Genomic DNA, 23,148 nt, shown 5'->3' on the forward strand with positions numbered 1-23,148 from the left:
TCTCTTCCAGCTACATTACTGTCTGCGTATCTCTTTGTTGAATTTCTACCTTTCTCCTCATTGCATCATGTTGCTATTTCCCAACTGCAATTCTTTTCTCTATCTTTTCCTTCCTTCTTCTTGTCTTGTATCTTTCCCTTTTCTTTCTCCCCCCTTGAATCCATAGACATGTCCGACTTTGAGAACAATAATGATAATCGTAGAGTGGCAGATATGAGTCAACGGCATGACAATCTCTCCACAGTGACCAATGCCTTGGTAGGAATGAGCCCATCCTCCTCACTCTCAGCTTTGTCCAGCCGAGCTGCCTCAGTCACTAGTCTTCACGACCGCATCATGTTTGCTCCAGGTAGTGAAGAGGCCATTGAGAGACTCAAGGTAAGGGCCATGATCAAGACAATCATGTTTGTATTGTAATAATATGGGAGGAGAAGGGACAGCATAAAGAAGTATTATTAGGTTCCAATATGAAATTTATTCCACTTATAATAATTTGAATTATTTTATTCCTTTTTTAAATTAATTTTTATTAAAAGTTTTCACATAGCTAAAAGACAAATACAGAAATATATAAAGAAATGAAAGAAAAAGAGAAAAAGTGCAGAGAGGAATACAGTTAAAGAAAGCGGGGGGGGGGAGGAATAGTTAAAGAAGTGACTTCCACCCTTGTTTACAGTAGTTACAAACAAAAACATTAACCCTCTTCCCTCCTTAACATTACAATAATCCCTTCAGCCCCTTATTCAATCTTTTTTTAATCATCAAATCCAGAAATCACCATTTCACTTTTTCACATTTTCAGCAAAAAGTCCATAAAGAATTATTTTATTCCAACATACTAATTGCTGATAAGAATATATGGGAAAGCAAAGTAAACAAACAAAAAAATTATTTATAATGCACTCACCCCTGGGATATGGTACAGCCACAATAAAAATAAAAAATAAAATTAGCATAAAAATTAAGCAGCACTTAAAATTACACGAAGGCAATAATGATCAATATACAGCATGATATATTTACAGCTACAGTAAAAATAATACTTGCCCAATTATAAAATCCTAGATCTACCTACCAATTACCTTTATTGATAGGATTTACAGCAAAACAGTCTTACTGCCAATCTTTAAAGCCAGTTGTTTACGAATTGGCATGCTGTAAGGCCTTGAAGACCTGATTGTTCTCCCAGGTTAAGAGCCCTTTGTTCAATATGTTTGTCTGTGTTTTGAGTTGAGTGCCCGGATCCCGTCTTATTTTGCTTTGTGTGTGTGTTTACGGTTACTATATTGCTGCCCAGAGTTGGTTTGGAGTTGGGCAGCTCATAAATTAAACAAACAAACAAAATTGTAAATAGCTCTTAATTTAGTTGACTGATTTGTTTCTTCTTAATGCATGACTTCATTTAGAATCTGTATACAACAGAAGTGCAATATCATAATAATATTGTTCCAATTGTTACTTCCTTTAACACACTTCCCAAGCTTTTAGATATCCAGAATTAGAATTCTCATCCTGACAATTCTGGCCAAGACATCTGGAGAACATCAGAATGTGGAAGCCTGTCCTAGAGTAACTGTGTGATATCTGCCTAAAGTATTTTAGGCAAAATAGTTTTGGTCAATCAGATGACAGTCATGAAACATTCATATTTAACCTGAACTCTGCAGGAAACGGAGAAGATAATTGCTGAGCTGAATGAAACATGGGAAGAAAAACTGCGTAGAACAGAAGCAATTCGTATGGAGAGGTAGGAATGAGGCAGTGTCTCTGGTCTAGAATATTGTTAATGCCACATGGTTCAACATTTTATTTCATAGCTTTTGATAGCTTTTGTGGGGCTGAATAGAATACCATCTGGTTCAACATCATTTCAGGAAGGATATCCACATCACACTTTATAGCTGTGGCAAGGAAATATTCCATGTGATGTTATTGATATTCCACATGATATTCCACATCATAACTATTTCCTGTTAAAGTCCTAGTTAGAATAGTCATCACATGCAAAATGTTTCAATTTGTAAACTAGCTGTGATGAGTAGAAATTGTAAGATAAGAATTCCTTTAAACGTTACTTTTCTTCTATAAATGAAAAGCTTGTCAGATGTTGGAGAGCAGTGGTTGAAGTCATTAGTTATGCTAAGTCAAATGTCTTTTGTTTCATTTTGGCTTAGTTTGTTATGTGAATCCAGCCGATTATAGTCTAGTCATTAAACCAAGGTAAGCAAATATTGATTTAATGTATTGTGTGAATCAGGTAATGTTGCCCTTTATCTTGATGCTTCAATCAAGTTAATTCCTACTGCTGTTCAATCTTTCCTAGCAGCTATACTTTCTCAATTCCTACATTATAATGATGCACATGCATTACTAGTAATTATATCTGGATAGAATAGTGCTTTCTATTTCTGCATTCTTCTACTTCTCTCACTATGTAACCTAGTTTTAGCAAAATTTCCAAAAAATTCTCCTTCCTTCCTTCCTTCCTTCCTTCCTTCCTTCCTTCCTTCCTTCCTTCCTTCCTTCCTTCCTTCCTTCCTCTTTTCCAGAGAAGCTTTGCTGGCAGAAATGGGAGTGGCTATGAGAGAAGATGGTGGTACCTTGGGGGTGTTTTCTCCTAAAAAGGTTGGATACTTTTTTTCTTTGTTTGTTTTCTCCATATTGATCAGAAGCACTTTGAAATATGCCAACTGCTTAACTCTGATACTCACAAAAAATAAAATAAAATAAAATAAAATATTAAAATAAAGAAAAATAAAGTAGCTGTGCCTATTTTTGGAGTGTGACACTTAGCATGCCACCCAAAATTTGGTGCAGTCCTTAAGCCAATGGAAATTTCTACTGAGCAGCTGAGGGGCAAGCTATGTGATATGTTAAATACAAACTAAGCAGCTAACCTCCCTCCTTTTTTTAAAAAAAACAGTAGACTAACTGCGTGAAATCCTATTCAGGACTGGGATCACTGCTGGGGGACAGAGTTAAATCTTACCCTAAACATTTGCTTCTTGAAATCCTCCCTCTATATAGGTCTTTAAAAAGAAAGAAAAAGATGGGGCGGGGGAATTAAGGGAAGCAAGTGTGGCTGTGCGAGGAAGGAGGTTGAAGGCTTCCTATTGAGTTTAGTGTGTCTGATCTGGATTGGAATTTGTCACACTAGTTTCTCTAGATTTTTTTTTCAATGTCAGTTGCATATTTTGTCTTTAATAAAGCATGTAGCTTGACATGACAAGTTGTAATAGTGGATGGCTCATTTTCATTTTCATGCAGCAGCCTGAAAAAAGACATGTCTCTTTAATGAATAGCAGAGAGTTCTTGTGCTCATGCTGATTCTATGTGGGATAAATGTGCTAGTTTGTCCGGCTATATATCTGCAATTGCAAATTTTATGTTAAAAGGATTGGTGCTATGACACAGGTTGCTCACAATGAAGCAGATGTGGCAGGAAGATATGTGGGGCTAAGTTTCCTCTTTTCCATTGTTTTTGTAGACACCACATCTGGTCAACCTAAATGAGGATCCACTGATGTCTGAGTGCCTTCTCTATTACATCAAAGATGGAATTACCAGGTAACAAAGTTAGAAGCAGCAGAAACTATGCCAGAGCAATTTGATAGGATAGGTGGTGATATTTTTTATACAACCATTTTGCATTTTTTATCCCTCCTGCTGCACCTTGTAGAGCAGACTTAGCTTTTGAAAATTATCTGAAAAGCTTTGAAGGTGATCCAGCCCATGACACTCTGTATCAACTAGCAGTGACTCTAGGATCGTTAACAGGAGATATCACAGATCAAGCTTGGTATTTACTCCCTTTGAATATTTATTGACTTTAGAAACTTTATCTGGCTGTTTCCATCTTTGGCTTAGTTTATGGTAAAAAACATTAAAAGAAGAACCAAGACTGCTGTCAGATTTCCTGAACTGGACTGGCAGCTAACCACAGATCTCCTAACACTTCACAGCTCAGGTCAACTCCTCAGCTTGATTTGGCAGAAGATTCACAGACATGGCTTGGCTAGATTAAAATCTTTATTGCAGGCAAGAAAGAAGCTGTATGCAACAATTGCTTATCCAGTGCCAATGAAAGAAACCAAGCAGTTGTACTTTTTACATGAAACAGCCAATCTGTAGTTAATCTGTTACATGAAGGGAAACATAATGGGAAGGCCAAATAAAGTTGCAAGTACTTCTGATGATTACCATAAGTGGTTGTAGAGATTCTACGATGGGGCCTAGTGTAAGAATCAGCCATCTGTAGTCTCAACTCTTAATAGGAGATTGGACAGACTGAGAAAGCAGAGCATATCTGTAGGCAGTGACTTTTCAGAGCTTTGATATAACCACAGAATTGGTCCTGATCTTGACATTTGTAAAATAGTGCAGAGGTGAAATCTCAGACAGTTTCAACCACTAATTTTTTAAATCTTAATGGACAGGGAAGCTCTTATATGGCCATCAAGAGAAGTTGGACTCAGCTATTCAGGGCTTCCTATATCATAATCATTGCTTTTAATTTGGCTACAAGCAAACTGACCAAGTAATGCAGTGAAATAAGAACAAGTATATTATACTGTTGTTTACAATAATGTTCTCTGAACTTTGCTACCTGCTTGTTACGAGTACCTAACAGACTGTTTGCAGTGAATGAGCTGTTGAGAATGCCTTAAAGTTGTGGATCACTGGTCCCTGAATAATTGAGTTGTATCTTCAACAGGGTTGGTCGAGAAGATGGTGAGAGGAGGCAGGACATTGTACTCAGTGGCCACTTCATCAAAGAAGAGCACTGCATATTCAGAAGTGACACTAAATCTGGCAGTGAAGGTATCCCTATATGGAAAAACTCCACATTTCCAGATGTTCTTCCTTATCTGGTGGGGTTGTGCAGCAGCCCATTGGCTATTCCTTAAAGAAGCTGCAACTCTTCCTGGGACCATGCAGTTGTCTTCTGCAGCTTGAGCATGAACCTGGGAAAAGATGTGTCTGGTTTAAGGTGTAGACAATAGGTGCAAGTTGTGCACTCACATGTGCTCCAAAACATCTTTTTCCTTTTAAATCCTTAAAGCCTTTCAAAATGAAGTACTATAGTGGAGTTCCTCAACCTTATGGCTTCTAGCTGTATCTGGATTAGAGTTCCCCAAATCCCCAGTCAACATAGGTATGGACACAGATTGTTTACATGCATTCGGAAAGCACTCGGTTGGGATAGATAGGTATATAATAAAGCATCCAGACTGGAAGGTGCTGTCTCTTTTTTCTCAGTTGTGTCATCCTGGTTATCCTCCATGGAGTAGTCACAATTCTCTCACAGTACAGAATTTCACCCATACAGTACATTCTAGCTTTCCATATCTCATAGTGGCACCCTATCATGAAGCATTGGAAACTGCAAGAAATTCACCTGAAGATTTTTCTGGAGATGTTCTAACTAATGCAAATAACTTTCCAAGGCAAATGAAGAAACAGAAAATGGTCTTAGAATTAAAAATTGATATTTCTCTTATTTTTTTCCTAGTCATTTTTACATTGTCTATTCTGAACAAATAATTCTGAGGACCACTTGATCTTATATTGTTGAACTGTCCTATGTATCTGTTTAGCTTATTTTTAAAATGTGCTCATATTAATATTTGAGCCCTAATTGGCCATTTGCTAAAACACAACCATGTCCCCAGGTTCCCCTCTATGGACTTCTCTGCAGAACACTGCATGTGGAGTGTGAAAATTTGAAGATGCTTAAGGTTAAAGAACATTTGGATGAATGCATTTAGAAGCCATCCTGTACCTGGGAACCTGACTTAGCTGGTTTCTAAGTTAAGTCAAATGTGCACAGACATCTTCAGACCTTGGTGCTCATCACATAAGGATTGAAGAAGAGGAATAAGGATGTATAAGCACATCCCATCTATGTACTCACTAATACTATATTCACACATTGTTTTAACCATGGTTTTTAACAAGCCATGATAGCCTAACAGACAGTACTGTTATAACCATAATTTACAAACTACAATTATTGGGCTTATGTGTTATAGTAACCTAAATATTTTTAGCACAATGTTTAAAACCAGCCATTGAATGAACTAGCTCATGATTTTGGATAAAATATTTGGAAATATACTAAGGGAAGAAACCAATTTTTCAAAAGTTCAGAAACAGCTTTATACACAGTGCAGGCAGGCATGTAGATACTTAGTAATAATCAATACATAAGTAATTATCAGCTTCACTTGGTGCAAATTTATTCTAACTTTTTGAGACTGAAGGGCATCTGCATGAGATAGTTGTGAGGAGTCTCAACTACCAGTTTTTGTAGTTGATACTATGTGATCCATAACAACATGGTTAAATTACTATTAACTATCCTTTACCCCCTCATATTTCTTAGGGATGGAGATGGCTAGTTTATTAAGTTCACATTTGGAGGATAACTACAGTATGTACCTATTTCATAGTACATCTTCTATGGTTTTCACTGTCTGAATTCTATTTGTATTTTTTTTTTACAGCTGTTGTGACCCTGGAACCTTGTGAAGGTGCAGATACCTATGTCAATGGAAAGAAAGTAACAGAACCCAGTATCTTAAGATCAGGTAGCTTCACTTTCTAAGAGAACAAATTGAGCAGTGGATCCTTAGCAGAAAGACCAAGTGCTTCAACAGGAGCCTTGCAACAGATTGACTGCTTGCCAGACCAGGACAGATTCATAAGAATTATTCTTTGAAGGAAAGATTGTGTCATCCTAAATGTACTGGTGGTTGACCATGAACTGCATTCAAGTTACATAACTTGCATCTTATATGCATGTGAATGTCTGGTAGAGCTCTGTAACAGATAGCTATTATATCAGCTTAGTATTGAATTGAATAGATTTTGAAATCTAACCGCATGTGCATCCCTGCTAAATTTGCCTGCACTCTTTCTATAGGAAATCGCATCATCATGGGGAAAAGCCATGTATTTCGATTTAACCATCCAGAGCAGGCACGGCAAGAGCGGGAACGAACTCCTTGTGCAGAGACTCCTGCTGAACCAGTGGACTGGGCTTTTGCCCAGAGAGAACTGCTAGAGAAACAAGGCATTGATATGAAGCAGGAAATGGAACAGAGGTGAGTAAGAAGAAAGTTTGAAAGAACTCAGGAACTACAATGGAGAATTAAGAGGTCCCTGGCTAAATGGTAGGTCAAATACTTTTCATGTAGAAGTTTCCAGGTTTAATTCCCATCATGTCCAAGGAACAGGGCCAAAGAACAGGTAATGGGAAAGATCTCCATCAGAGACTCCCAGAGAGGCCCTGCCCATCTGGAAAGCCATCAGTCCTTTGCCTATATATGTGTCCAAATGGGGTGGGGAAAATGAAAGGGCTATGGAAAGTGGTGGTTGTCTGTGATTGTTGATTCTGTACTGTCATTTTTTCATTTGTGTTTTCTATGTAGGCTTCAGGAACTAGAAGATCAATACCGAAAGGAAAGAGAAGAGGCTAATTACCTTCTGGAACAACAAAGACTTGTAAGCACTCCTTTGATTGTGCAGTTTCCTGATTTTTTGATGTTTGTCTCATCATACAAATTGTATTCAAAATGCAGTTCAAAACTGTGTTCAGAGTGGCACATGCAAAGAATGTAGATGCAAATGTTTGTGCTTTTTTTTTTTTGAATTGCAGAAATTTGATAAATGAATTTATGATTAAATATATGAACCTAGCATGGACTAGAAGTATTGTCTATTCATTCCTAGCTCATTTGCAAGAGAAATAATGACTAGTATATGTTAACTTCATATTTCTTATAAAAAAAATTCTTACTGTTTCACCAGTCATGTTTATCAAAAGACAGTCACCAGATTCTCATGAACCTGTTTAACATACAGTTTTGTAGACCATTAAACTGAAGAGCCAACTATTAAAGAATTTACTACTTGGAGTAGCATCATTTCCCAGTTTTAAAAGCATTCAAAATGCAGTAAATGAAGAGAACACAATAAATTCTTGACTGTTTTTCTGTTGTCCTTTTAGGATTACGAGAGTAAATTAGAGGCTTTACAGAAGCAAATGGATTCAAGATACTACACTGAAGCTAATGAGGAAGAGGAGGAACCTGAGGATGAAGGTGAGCTTCAGGGAAATAAATAATCTGCTGTAGGCAGCTTCTCATGCAGCAATATTGTATTCAATAGAAGAGAATATATGTAGCTCAGGGATGAACTGTGGAATCTTTGGTGCTCTCTGAGCTTGGTTGTTTGCTTGCAAATGTTTCATTACCCAGCTGGGTAACATCATCAGTGTTGACAACAAAAAGCTAAAAATGGAACAAAAAGACCAGGACACATCCCCTCCAGCAGCCAACACCCAGATAAGCAGGATTAACACCAGACAAACAATCAAACAGAAAACAATACCCTAATCAAGGAACTACCAAGGAGAAAAACCACACCCCTACCAACATTGGCAGGGCAACCTACTGTATATAAACAGGGAGCAAACCCCACACTCACTAGCACTGATAATGTTATCTAGTTGGGTAATGAAACATCTGCAACCAAACAACCAAGCCCAGAGAGCACCAAGGACTCTACAATATTGTGTTCAGCTACAGATGCCCTAGTGAATGAACAGGCAGCCTTTGGTATTCTTCAGAGAAACAACAGAGAGGAAATATCTAGCCTCTGCTTCATTAGAAAGTTATCCCTGGACTTATTTGTTAACCTCAATCATGTATTGGAACAGGAACAATATTATTTATGTACCATTGTGGCTCAAGAGTCATTATTTAGCATTCTTAAAAGCTTAGCAAGGTTTTGGTCCAAATTACAGAAGGGATTTGGTTATCTTTTCAGCTTTGATGATGGTTAGACATATTGGGGCTTTATTGGATAGAAAATTTATACTTGATTTTTCCTCTCATGAAAAATTGGACCAATATAACTTACCTAGAAAGGTTAAATAAATAAAAAAATAATTACATAAAGTTGAAACACTTATTATGGTTTAGCCTTGAGACCCTTGCAGTCTCTGAAACTCCAAAGGCATTGTGTTAGAGAAGGCTTTCATTGAAACTAAACCAACAATTCATTATTGCCAAACATATTTTTAAAAAATCAATGTTGACAAAATACAAGAAATTTGGAATGTAGAATTGGCATGTCTTACATTACCCAACCAATGACTTCATGTTTTAAGGAAAATTAGGTCATATTTCTTATGACCTAAAAAACTCATTTAATTTAGCAAAGCATAATCTTTAGGGTTTATTGGACCCCTCAAAGATGTTTAGAAAAGGTTGGCTCTCATTCTTTCTATACTGGAGATGGAATACATACTCAGGTACATATGGGTGTCCTTATTGGTTAGATATTAGCATTTTGATGAAAAATATTCTTGGAAGGCAGTTAAGGGTTAAAGATGTTAATATTCATATTAAGGGTTAAAGATGTTAAAGGTCCAAAAATCTGGAATCTTTTCATTCATGAAGAATTTGGGTTATATTGACCTTGGAGTGATGTGAAAAATGTAATTACCTGTATCTACTAATGGAAAAATGCTTGTATCCCAGACACTAGAAATTGGCTTAACCAAATTTGTCAACTCTAACTCTTTGAATTAGCTTTGAACTGAATGAGAGGCAAAACTGGACAATATGATTAAGTGTAGTTTAGCTTTAATTCATTGTTAAGAAATTGAATTGAAAATATGAACTAGAAGAAAGTTACATAATTGTAAGAGAGAGAGAGCAGTTGAAATAAGAATATTGATATCTATATTTAGAATTAGATGTAATTTTGATATGAAATTTTTAAGAGGCTATTTCATTTGTTTGTTTTTCTTTTTCCCCTAGGTAGATTAAGGTTTCTCTTTTCTTTTCTTCAATATAACTATTTCCTATAACAGATTAGGTTTCTTTTTAAAAGCATGTGGTGTTTATACAATAGTAATAAGATTTATTGCTATTTAGTTTGTATACTGTGTTACAAACTAATAACCAAGGTTTTAAAAGAAAAATTAATTGTACTATTTTAAAAGTTTTTTAAAGGAAAGAGCTGTGCTCTACTTCATTAGAAAATTGACCAAGCAGTGAATAATTCACAGAAGACATGATTTAGAAGAGGGAATTTAGGCCATTCAGTCCAACGTAGTGCAGGAATTTAAATTGAACTTCGTAACAGGCAACCCTTCAGCCTCAGCCTGAACACCTCCAATAAATGGAAGCCACCACTGCCATATCCTAACTGTTCTTATTCATTTTGTGCTGAGGTATCTTAAGTGACAAGCTGTCTTCTGATTCTGCATACTCTCCCAGGAGAAGGGCTCCCCACAAGTATCACCTTGTCAAATTGATCTATGAAGATTCATGTGTTTTATATAATGTCATGAGAAGATTGGGGAATATAGGCAAGGCCTTGTGCTTCAAAGTGGTTGAACCTGTAGAGGTGTTTTGTTATGTTTTGTTTTGTTTATCTTATCAGTTCAGTGGACAGAGCGGGAGTTTGAGCTGGCACTCTGGGCCTTTAGGAAGTGGAAATGGTATCAGTTTACATCTCTTCGAGACCTATTGTGGGGCAATGCAATTTTCTTGAAAGAGGCCAATGCGATCAGTGTGGAACTGAAGAAAAAGGTGAACAGTTCTTGTCTTAGAAAATAAATACGAACTTCCTTCCTTCCTTCCTTCCTTCCTTCCTTCCTTCCTTCCTTCCTTCCTTCCTTCCTTCCTTCCTTCCTTCCTTCCTTCCTTCCTTCCTTCCTTCCTTCCTTCCTTCCTTCCTTCCTTCCTTCCTTCCTTCCAGAAAAACTGGTCTGTTTTTACAAAACAGTTTGGAAAATAAATCTGGTCCAAGGAGTGGATTCTTCCCACCTCATCATCTGATAACATCAGGTGGTGGGGCTTCAGTAATGGGAAGAGCCCCCCAAAGCCTTCTGCTAAATCTAAGTACCATCTTTTCTGTACCCAGACAAATACAGAATAAGAAAAATGTGTCTGCCTTTGTGAATGAAGCAATACTAATCAGCAACACTTCTAATTCACTTCCAGGTTCAGTTTCAGTTTGTACTCCTCACAGACACCCTATACTCACCTCTGCCTCCAGACCTGCTTCCTCCAGATGCTGCCAGAGACCGTGAGAAACGTCCTTTCCCAAGGACCATTGTGGCAGTAGAGGTGCAGGACCAGAAGAATGGAGCAACCCATTACTGGACTCTGGAGAAACTCAGGTAGGTGTAAGCTGTTAAAGCCAAGATGGCTACCAGCTGGCTGAAGGAGGTAGTTTTGAATCATGTAGGAAAAATATGGCATGAGATTATTACTGGCAGCATAATGAATTCTCTTATTTTAAAATACAACAAGAGTTCCTAAGTCAAAGGAATATGAGTTAAATTGCTATGCTAGATCATTTGACTGCCTGTTAAAACGGCCAATTCAGTGGACTGTGATTTGGACAAGAGGGTTGAACTTGGTTATGCGAATTGTGTTTTATAGATATGTGAGCATACAGAATCACCCAAGCAGTCCTTGGTGCAAGATGGCCATCTTAATCCATGATGTTATTTGATCAGTTGCAGAGACCTCCCGTGCTCCTTTTTACTTATGTCAAAGACAGGTTGATCTTGACATGCCATTGATCAATCCACATCTTGACAAATTCATCACATGGGCCAAAATCTGATTTCTATGCATGCCAAAATATGTATTCACTGGTATAGAAACAGAGATTAATGGCCATTGGTCCTCACTATAATTCCCTTCCATGCTTGTGGGCATTTTATTTTTAAGCATACCAAAGCAGTTATATATCAGTAGATAGTGATGACTTCAGTGGCTACAGTCCTCAAATCTACAAAGATAGTGTCTTATTATAAATTGAAACATCCTCAGAGTTTGAGGAAATTTTTTATTTCTGCATATATAAGAACAGCAATGTATACATAAAATCTGACAGCAATCTAATTTCCTGCTCTAAATTTACAAAAATAGGCCATTCCTGTAAACTTAGGCTCCTTTCAATGTAAGGGAAGCTTTTTTTATGCAAGCACCAGAATTTGTGTATCTACCAGTTCTGAACAGGCTGATGTATGGGTATAGGTCCAACTCTGAAAAGATAGGTCCTTTCCCCAGCTGCTTTCCATTGCTTGAAGAAGTTTTTATTTACTTGACTTGAGAACATGGATTCAGTGTGTCTCAGTGGGCAGAACAAGTCTCTATACCAAATTCTTAGTACATGCAAGTAGAATAGTGGCATGCATAGATAAACTGGTTGGGGGATACTTTCTCAGTTACTGTTTTGACAGAAAATCTATTCTTTCCACCACTGCAGGCAGAGGTTGGACCTGATGCGGGAGATGTATGATCGGGCAGCTGAAGTGCCCTCCAGTGTTATTGAAGACTGTGATAACGTGGTGACAGGCGGAGACCCCTTTTATGATCGCTTTCCATGGTTCAGGCTGGTTGGCAGGTGAGAGTTTTGGTAATCTTTGTCAAAAAATATAAAGCAAAACCAATAAGGCCCAAAGGAAGAAATTAATCCATAGGTAGGCAGAAGCAACTGGTGTGCAACACAAACTCTCCTTCCACTAAGGAACAATGATTGTGTTACACTTTAGATCACAAATCAAGATGTTCAGATCACATCTCACACTTGATAGGAAATCAGATCAACATCCTCCATTCCATGTTGGAGTGAATTGTCCATTAATTTATTATCAATGCAGAGCCTTTTAAATATGATCTGCACATGTACCCACACCACATACGCCTATGCCTGATGTCCAATGCATGGAGTCCAGAGTATGTACTCTGTCTCCACATCAGCACTGAGAATTGAAATTTTCTACAGCAAGATGGTTATGGCCTGTACTCTCTGTGATCAAGCATGATGCCCTTCTCACTCCCCAATTCCGTGTAGTTTAGCTCATACAAGCCAAGTTGTAGCCCATCATTAGGACTTCCTGCTTGTTGATTATGACTTCTGAGTTGTGAAAACCATCACAATTAGTTGTGATGGGAATATGACAACCATTTTATACCTTATTACCATGTAGATCCTCTTGGATAGCTAGAAGTGAGTTTGGTGCTCCTAGATGACAACAGTAACAACCAAAAACAAAAACAAAAAAAACGTAGGGTGAGAAGTAGCTCAGAAACTCTGCTGTAGAATTTTGCACATTTACGTAGGGGTGTGTGTGTGTGATGTATGGAGTGTGATATTTGCCTATATACTGCCTAGTATATATTGTGTGTTCTCATGTGCTTCACATGCAACTATTAGAGAAAAAATGTGATACCATCAGCTGAGAGTTGGTTGGAGTCCAGGTAGAAAGGGTTTAGCTATAAATTTTAACAAAATCAAGTGCATTTAAGATGCAATCCATTCCTTTGGGAGGATTCATAATGGCCATGTTCCCCTTACCAAAATCTCAGAAGAATCCTATTTTATAAACTTAAATGTTTGATGAAATGGAGACCAGGAAAGGTTTTATCCCATGTATCAAATCTTCACAATTTTCAGCTGATGGCATTTGTGGCTCTTTTGTTAGATGTGTTTGATCTGGGAAGTTGTTGTTTTTTTCATCTCCTTCCTTATTAATTCTTCTGCTTGATTTAAAAGAAGAGGCAAAGCAAGCCTAGTCTCTCTCTCTCTCTCTGTGTACACGTGTGCGTATGTTTGGAATAGCTGGTGTTAACCTGTCTCCTATCTTGTTGTACTAACCTTAGTTCAGATATCTCTGGCTGCAACAGCTCTCCTATTTTCAACACATGCATGAGCGAGCGCATGGCTGATCTCACCCCCTCCCCCACCTTCTCGAACCCTGACTCCGACATCACCGAGCCTGCTGACGAGCAGCACGTGGGGAAGGAGGAGGAGGAGGAGGAGGACCTGGAGGAAGACATCTTTCCGGAGTACCCGCTGTATGATGGCCAGGATCCATTTTACGACCGCTCCCCCCTGTTCAGTTTAGTAGGAAGGTTGGTGAGGTCTTAGGAGAGCATGCTGGGAAGGAACTAGCTCTTTCGCATAAGAGACCTGCTTTCCCATGTCAAGCACACAGGGGCTGGGGAGCCAAAAGACATTCCAGGGGAAAGCCCCCTGCCCCACCCCTCCCCAAGTGGATGAGTAGTTGCAAAGAAGACTGTCTGCCCAGTGAGTTGACACAGGACAGAAGGCAAAGCATCTGTAAATGGAGGTGACATAACATGCTGGCAACACCCACACTTCTGCAATTGTGCATTTCTAGAGGGTGCCTGTGTATATTCATATATGCATACATTGCCAGATCCTATGGAGCTCACAGTTTTAATCTCATAGTTTCAAAACTGAGGATAATTTCCTAGAAACCAGCACTAAAAGAAGATTCTTTGTTTTTTCTTAATTAAGCTGGTCAATAGAATTTTAAAATGTATATTAATTTATATATGGTAGGATATCCACAAAAAAGTAGTATCGTGGATTTAATATAGTTGTCCATTGACTTGGGGCAGGAGGTACAGATGTACTAACAGGTAATTCTGAAATAAAGGATTACTGAGCAGAAAATGATTAAAGTGTATCTGGGATTTAGAAACTTAGAATGCTGAAGGAGAATTCCTGCCACATTGCAGTTTGCAGAAACAGTTATTCTTAGAAAGCGAAATGGATCAGTTACTATTTTCATATGCGCACTGGAAAACTTTGTCCTTGCTGCTTTAGGACAATAAAACTGACTTTGATTATTATAAATCCCCCAATACACTATTCAGCATAGCCATAACAAGCCACAATGATGTCAGAATGATGGCACATGCATCATAACACCATGTCACAATTATGTAATAATGCTTAATGCAAGTTTGCAAGTTACATCATTTGTGTGATGATGTCATGATACATGTATCATCATTTATCCCTCTGTACCCCAGCTGTGACATCCATGGCATCATCATCTTTGCTTGGAAAGAGAAAATTGCCCTGTTCTAGTAATTAATGTATGGTCTGAAGCACTGAGGAAGTATAATCCTAGAAATCAATCTTCAGCAGGATTCACACATTGTGGCCAAGCCACAATGTACTTTATTTAGCTTTCCTAAAACCATCGCAGCTTATTCAAGAAACCACAATTAAAACAAATCATGGTGTAATACAATATGTGAACCCAGCCTTATTGTCTGCCAAAATATTGGCTGGGCTTTTTGCAATATCCTTATCTATTTGCACAGCTCAAACAAACCATTTTTGTCTCATTACACAACACTCATTACTCATTTGTCTCATTACCCTGCCCTTCATGGGTCTATTGGAATAAGCTTGTAGAAGGGTTAGAGTTAGTTGATACTAAACTCAGTTGGAATCTTGGATTAATATAATGTTTTTTCTTTGGTATTCGGAACAAGAGACCAAATCTGAAAAAGGACAGAGCGGCTGTGCTTTTAACGGTTGAGTAGAAGAGACTATTTCAGCCCCTGAAAGTCCTTTTTCTGTATAACTGTTATCAGTGTGGGCATGGGGGGCCAAACACATGCATCATGACATCATCAAACAAATGATGTGACTTATGCACTTGTATCAGACATCATGAAGTCATTAGATAGTTATGTCATTTGCATGATGATGTCATGATGCATGTATTTTGATATCATCGTGGCTTGTTATGCATACAGAGATCTGTAGGAGTTCTGAATGTCTTGCATCTGGCCATCCTAGTTCAGGCAGGAAACCTTGACTTCTAGTTTCCTCTGTTAAGTAGCATTTAGGAAAATGGGAGTAAGCAAGGGAGCAAAGGGGGCTTACAAAAGGCAGAGAGGGATTCGGGGGAAGAGTCCTGCAGTCTCAGACCGAAAGAGCTGGCTTCTTCCCTTTTTTTTTTTTTCTCCTCTTGGGGGATTTGAGATTTTAAATCAACAAACAGGCCAAACTTCCAAATAGCTCAATGAGGGAATACCCTCTTCCCCCAATCCCGTGAACTGTTCTTGGGGGTCTTTTGAGTCAGACAAAATTAACTCCTCCCATGCAGCAGCTGTGCCGTTCACATTTCTCGTGAAGTGTGCTTTGATTGGATCTTTGTCTTTGATTTTTTTATTTTTCCTTATTTATTTATTTTTAGCTGCTGGCTCTATCTCCAAAGCTTAAGCAAAATTGGGGGGGATGGTTATTTCACTTTTGTCTTCTTTTGAAAGGCTTTTCTTTGGTCTGAGCATGCCATCTTTGCACCTCACCAATCTTGTGGTTAGCAACTCTGTTCCTTTAATGACACACAGCCTCTCTTTTCTGCCTTCCTTTATTCAACCCTCTACCACCACCACCTCCTTCTCCTTCGTCTTCTTCTTCCCTTTTCTGCTTTCCTCTTCTTACTGCTTCCTCCCCTCACCCTCTCCATCTCCTTATCTTCTTTCCTTCACTTTGAACAGTTATATAAAAGGACATTTCAGCCTTTGAAACATTTTCTTTGGTTTAATTATTTCTGGCCTGCTTCACAATGGTACTGTAATAGATGAACTATCCAATATCAAACCATCCCATATCAGAACAGGTGCAATATAAAAATACACATCATGCTGCAGAAGGACTGGATGGGATGATAATTCTTTGTGATCTTTAAGAATGTTCTCTTCTCATGAAAACAGATACTGTGCTATTTGTGATAATCCTTCCAAGCACAAGCTTCTGTTGATTAGTTGAGGCAACTTGATGATATATGTCACAAAATTTAAAATAAAATGGTTAATTTTAATTAAAAAATTAAACATTTGAATGGGAACTTTTCAGAATAGTAAGGAGTCACCTGAAGATTGGACAATTGCCATGTAAATGGGAGGGAAAATCATACTTCCAGGTCTCATTGACATGCATTAGGTTTGTAAAATTAGATATTTTACAAAACCTAGAGAAAAACATCACCTCATGTTAGTATATGTGTACTTTTCACAGCAATGAAAACATGTTGAACAGAATAATTCATAAGTTAAACTTAGCTTGATATGTATTCATCAAATATCAATAGCTTAGCCACTCCATATCATGCCAGGAGAACAGGATAGCTGTTAGTGCTGAAGCATTGTTTTACCATCAATGGGAAGCACAATTCCTATGTGACATTTTATATTGGCCCATAATACTTCTACAATGCCTGTCAGGTACCACAGATAAGATTGTCATGATGTTTATTAAGGAATGTTTCATCTGGTTCATTTATTGCCTATTTTAATACGGTTGCAACTACCAATCTTTAATTGGTTGCTTCCTATTCATTCCTAAGAAGTGAATAGTTAAAGTAATAAAATATAATAATCTAAAAGGAGATCAGGTTGATATAATTGATTTAAGTGATCACAGTCTTGCAACTATATCCTAGTAATCATGATATAGTACTCCTATATAATGCTTGTTGACTATCTTATAGAATCATAATTTCTCACCTTTATTCCTTACAGAACCATTAGATGCATTTATACCCCCTGATCTCCATTATATCCAGGACTTAGAATGTGACAAAATTGAACATGGTGATTTTAATAAATTAAGGAAAAAATCTGGAACAGAAGGCACTGAATAATCAATCCATCAGTATGACAAATGCCTGCTTTTGTCTCTGTGTATGATGGCATGATACCAAGTGAAAATCTAATATGTAGTTTTCCTACTTCCAAATTATTCTAATCAATTTCAAGGAGAGGTCTTAGGGCATTTTCATGCATGAAATATTGACCTGTAACATTAGTGTAAAACCTATTCTAGTTGTAATGTGCATTTGATTCCTTTTTCATGTTCCATCCTTAGCAATATTCATATATGGCACATGAATACATACAAATTTGAATTTTCCTACTTTGCTGAAGTCTGGCTTTTCTGGCTTCTCCCTTAAGTTTCCTACTGATGTATAGTATTCTGCTGCCATGTGGCTTGCCCTATCTTGCTATGCGATTTGACAGAAAAGCAGCTCTGCTGGAACTCTGTTGATGGCTGTTTGCTCCATAAGGGACAATGCTTCAAATCTGTCATGAGTTGCTGAAGTATAATGGTACCAAATTCTGGTACCTTCCACATTAGAATAAAATATCAATCCAATGGGAAAGGTTTAAAAATTGAATCCATCAATATCTGCTCCCAAATGCAAGCCATCAAGGTAAGATTTTAAAAATCATAAATAATATGTGTAAACTCACCAGCATGTTCTATTTACAACAAGAATATGGAGTCTGGGGTAAATAGTGTTACTGCTACTTACAGGTGACACTGAAATCATCTGCATTTAGGCAGAATCAGGAGTCTGCTGTTACTGATCTCTTGTTTAAGTAAGGCAGTGAAGTTCTTAGCTAGTTTTGTGAGGGAGTGTCACCTTAGTTTCCCATGATAGATATCATGCCTTTAATATTTTTACTCCTGGATATATTGCAAGGAATCTAAGTAATAGTAGAACCCTCCATTCCCCACCCATTGATAAGTTGTATGAATCTAGTTGGAACATATAATTTTCTTTATAGTTTCTTTAGTTAGTTAATTAGTTAGGTTAGTTTGACAAGATAAGTCATTTGAAACAGGCTTGAAATTGAATGCATTATGTCTCTCTCAAAATTCTGAAAAAGTGTTCCTCTTTAGAAGGGACTTTTTCCTCTTCCCAATCTCCTTACTTTTTTCCTAATTCTTTCTGTTTTTAGTTCCTCTGGTCTAATCCCATCTGTCTTCCCTGTTTTCTGTCCCTTGAACCCACTGTTATTCAGCAGCAGGACCTTGGACGACTTACAGCACCCAGGGTACTAGTTGCCTAGTCTCTCCAGCCACAGGTCCTTGTTCTAGTTTCCTTCTTGCATCAGCACCATCCCTTTCCCTTCCCTTTGGTCATAAGAGATGACAGAACCAGAGGTATGCTATGCTAGCGCTCACTAACTCACTACATTTTCGCTTCATGCTCAGTACAGGAGCTCTGTTTTAAGCACGCTGAATCCCCCTCTCTGTCCGGCTGGCCATGGCTGCTTTTCTTTAGTTTTGCTTTGCAGCACCATATTGTGATGTGAGCGGTGAACTGTGGTCCCAGCTGCCATCGGCTATGGAGTATGTTTGGAGAAGTTCATACGTGGGACGCAGTGACCGCTGTCCTATGTTACTTTTCCTTCCAGAGCATTTGTGTATCTCAGCAACTTGCTATATCCTGTACCTCTGGTCCATCGCGTTGCCATTGTCAGCGAGAAGGGGGAAGTTAAAGGATTCCTTCGTGTAGCAGTTCAGGCCATTTCAGGTAAGAGGTGGGTGAACATAATGAAGATGGTGCTAGCCCTTCTACTCCTGGTGAGCAGCTCTTTTTAAAAAAATAAGGTCTGTGGGGATAGATCCTCTTGCATATTTGACTTATATCAGAAGAATAGCCTTTTCCTAATTGTTGAAATGAACAACTAGGGTGCATAATAGGGGGAAAGCATTTATTGCTAGCAATCCTGGGGAGCAGAAGTTAAAGTGCTTCAACTGATTTACAAGACTATATTTAACCAAGTCAATTAAGGAACCAATGTATTGTATGAACATGCTAACCTCAGGCAATACTGAAGCAACGAAGATAGGGTTAGCAGATATCTGAACAGGCAAAGGAGGACAGGACATTTGGAAAGGAGGGCAAATGGGGGAAAAGGAGGACACACTAACTGTTTAACTTTCTTGGCATCTGTGACAAAAAATACAGTGAAAAACTGCAAAAAAAAAAAAAAAACCTTAGGCCTATATATATATATAAAATTACTTTTTCCAGCATCAGAAAGACTGGTTTTTCAATTGCAGGAATGTGCTAGAGCCAGTTGCAAGACAACTGCCTTCAGCCTGTAACTGATTATGGTCTTGTCAATTTCAGGCAGCAGTTCAAGCCTATGGGGGAAGAGGCTACTAATCAACTAATTAAGGTCACAGAGTTAGGGTTAGGGTAGAGCTCCCTACAATTTCCAGAAAATACAAATTGCTCACATTACTGTGCTGTTTTACTTGGCTGGTGGTAGATTTCCCCAGTTATATTGATGCTGGGGGATTAACCTCCACGTCTTGGGGGTGAGGTCAGGCTAGGTTTAGGATTCCATGGCTTTCACAACAACCATAGTTTTATCCCATGTCATTGGTTGGCATTTGGGGAATTCCTCAGCAATTCCCAGTTGATTCTGGAAATACAAAGGCAATGAAGGTGCTGGATGAATGGCCCGCTCCCATTCAAAAAATTTATTAAATTTCAACAAGAGATAAACCTTACAAAACAGGAAAAAGAGTTGAGAAGAAAAGATCAGAAAGAAAGCAAAACTAAGTGTGCAGAAAAAAAGAATAGAAAAGAATGGAAAAATAATAGCTTCCAACTTTCTTTGGTACAAATACAAATATAAGATACATTAATCTCTTACTCTAAAATTAACAATAGTGCACAATATTTCTATAATCGTAAACAATTCTAATCATCAAATCCCAAAATTAAAGTTTCATTTCTTTTAGTTTCAAGCAAAACGTCCAAAAGAGATTTCCAAGTAGAAACATAGCTAGACCACGTCTTTTCTTTAATCAAAATAGTCAGTTTCGCCATCCCGACCAATATCATTAACTTCACCATCCATTCTTTCATTGGAGGTATCTGTAAGTCCTTCCACCTCTGTGCATATAATAGTCTTGCTGCTGTTATCATATATAAGAACAAAGTCCCATGTTTTCTTTCATTCTATTTATCCCTCAAACCTAAAAGGAAAACTTCTGGTTTCAATTGTACATTTATTTTGAGAATTCTCTCCCACATGGTCTTTCCCTGATCGTTGATTGAGGGATTCTTCTTGGGTTGCCTGGGAGCTTCTGAAGATCGAACTACGAAAATGACACCTAGAACAACAGGATGTAATAGGCTGTGAGAATGACCTTGAGGAACAGGAGGAAGAGCCACAACAAGACAATGGTCAGATAAAAGAAATCTGAATCCAAAGCAGAAATGTAATTAGAGAAAATGTCTCAGACTTGACCCTCCCTAGTTCTCTTGCAGATAAAGGCAGGGAGAGGGGAGGCATTTTCAGATTTGCAAGATTCTGTTACTGTAACCCTATAATAAAGGTAGCATTAGTATTCATAACTTTGGATTCCTAGTCTGGTCTACATTGAAGGGCTGACACGGCAGTGAATGACAATGGGTGAATAGGCCTATATCATGGTTAAGGTGGCAAAGTGTTATACTTTTCTGCCCTTATCATGTCTGCATGATGTTGTTTAAGGTTACATGTGTCCTATTTGGGATGCATGGGTTAAAAAAACAAACTTTAGGCCACTGTGATCTTTTTGCTAGGTACAGGTAGTCCTCAGGTTATGACAGCAGTTGGGACCAGGATTGCTGTTGTTAAGCAATGCGGTCATAAAGTGCGATGTCACATGACTATATTGCTTAGCAATGACAATCCTGGCAGTCCTAGTTGTCATTGTAACCCCAAGACTTGTGGGTTGCTAAACAGGAAGTGACGGGAGTCCTAGGTAAGGAGAGCAATGGTGCCTTGGGGGGATGGGGGGCCCCTGGGAGGGCCAGCGTAGGCTGTGAGTGAGTTGGAGGAGGCTGGGGGAGGGCTTGGGAGGGCTGGCACAGGCACATTCACAGGCGCAGCCTAAGTGCAAGTGCAAGCACAAGCACAAGCACAGGAAGGCTAGGGCAACTTGCCAGAGTGACTTGCGACCTTCCCTGCTGGCTTCCCCATTGACTTAGCTTGTGGAAAGCCAGCAGGGAAAGTTGCAAATGGTGATCCTATTTAGGACAGTGATTGCTATTGCAAGCTAGCTCTCTGTGGACTGTTCTGATGGTAGTGGTCACCATGAAAAACTGTGATAGGACTCCATGAAGGATGGGGACAGAATAGGCCCCAATATCTGCTTGCAGTTAAAATGTTCTTTATGCCTGTCCTGTGACGAAAGCTCTAGCGCCAATATAGATATTTTTTTATGTGATTGGCCAGTATGCCAGTTGCTCTATATGGATTTTCAATCATATCAAAAGAGTTTTAGATAATAAACCAATTCATGTCACTTATGAAACAGACCCAGCCTTAGCGCTGTTACATATATAGTTTTTCAACTGCATAGAACAAAGTGTGTGTGTGTGTGTTGGGAGGGTAATACAATAATGTATTCTTATAATTTAATATTATATGGCTTCTTTATTACTCCTAATGATACTATGCTAGAGTAATTCAAGCAGGCATTGTATTGTTCAATTTTCCACTTGGCTAATTCATGTTCTAATTTAAATCCGCATTCTTTACTGTCTAAAAAGTTCAGTCTCCTCCTTCAGGATAGGAGTTGATTTAATTCTTCTGCAGTTTAAGTTTCTCAGTTGATGGGAAGGCACACAGCCCTTTCTTGAAAGATTATTACAGTTTGTAGTTCAAATTATTAAGGCTCATCTTTGATATAAATATATTTATTGAATTTGTACATGAGTATTCCTTTTTTAGTATATCAGTTGCAGATTTTAGAAATATACTTTTTATGAACAGTTTAATGGAACATTTATATTTTAAATAACTTAATCAAACATATTTTAAACCTATTATGGAGAAATGCACAATTCCATGATTCTGGAACACAGAGGAATTGTGGGGAAAATAGGAGGAGGAAGGAGTATTAGGTATGTTCGCCACCTTGAGTTATTTATAAAAATAATAAAGGCGGGATAAAAATTAAATGAAATAAATAAATGAAATAAAATTATATGAGTGCATTCTGTAAAATTTCACAAAGGACAATCAACCAAGAAAATAATACTTAAGCCATTTGTACTTTCAATAGATGAATCACTTTTTCTGTTAGGCTAAATGATAGAAAAATAAAGATAGACAATTTGACTAATAGAAGATACCAGTGATGGGAGAGCACTGGATTACTGTATGATTTTGAAATTCACATGTTATTAAATTTTCTTCCTCAAAAGAGTGTAACTTAAATAATCCAGTCTGTAACTACCCAAATGAGAAGTCAACTTAGTTGGAAGTCAACATTAACAGCTGGAATTTGTCTTTCCAAAATGAAAGATTTACAAATATTTGTCTGTTTCTTCTCCAGCAAACTTTAAAAGAGCCTTACAACAACTGAATACATCTCTGTGCCTGTTAATAACAAGTGTATATGTCTGAAAGCTCCCAATACCTCCATGTAGCAAAGTACTTGGTACAGGCAGAGCTCTAACATCGGCTGCTTTTTTTCCCCTTC

At 38.0% G+C, this 23,148-nt stretch overlaps 1 protein-coding gene across 1 annotated transcript in view; it reads left to right on the forward strand.

Annotated features, from left to right (window-relative positions):
• KIF1A (kinesin family member 1A) overlaps positions 1–23,148 on the forward strand; it is a 115,264-nt gene that overhangs the window by 57,123 nt on the left and 34,993 nt on the right. Inside the window, exons 15-28 of the mRNA XM_063306893.1 lie at positions 167–378; positions 1,668–1,747; positions 2,550–2,625; positions 3,488–3,567; positions 4,715–4,821; positions 6,507–6,590; positions 6,926–7,106; positions 7,434–7,506; positions 8,012–8,105; positions 10,459–10,607; positions 11,022–11,200; positions 12,301–12,438; positions 13,698–13,949; positions 19,071–19,189. Coding sequence (XP_063162963.1) covers positions 167–378; positions 1,668–1,747; positions 2,550–2,625; positions 3,488–3,567; positions 4,715–4,821; positions 6,507–6,590; positions 6,926–7,106; positions 7,434–7,506; positions 8,012–8,105; positions 10,459–10,607; positions 11,022–11,200; positions 12,301–12,438; positions 13,698–13,949; positions 19,071–19,189 — 1,824 coding nt within the window. The remainder of the gene's footprint in view (positions 1–166; positions 379–1,667; positions 1,748–2,549; positions 2,626–3,487; positions 3,568–4,714; positions 4,822–6,506; positions 6,591–6,925; positions 7,107–7,433; positions 7,507–8,011; positions 8,106–10,458; positions 10,608–11,021; positions 11,201–12,300; positions 12,439–13,697; positions 13,950–19,070; positions 19,190–23,148) is intronic.

The sequence above is a fragment of the Candoia aspera genome, chromosome 6 (genome assembly GCF_035149785.1).
Source record: "Candoia aspera isolate rCanAsp1 chromosome 6, rCanAsp1.hap2, whole genome shotgun sequence".
Classification (NCBI taxonomy): domain Eukaryota; kingdom Metazoa; phylum Chordata; class Lepidosauria; order Squamata; family Boidae; genus Candoia; species Candoia aspera.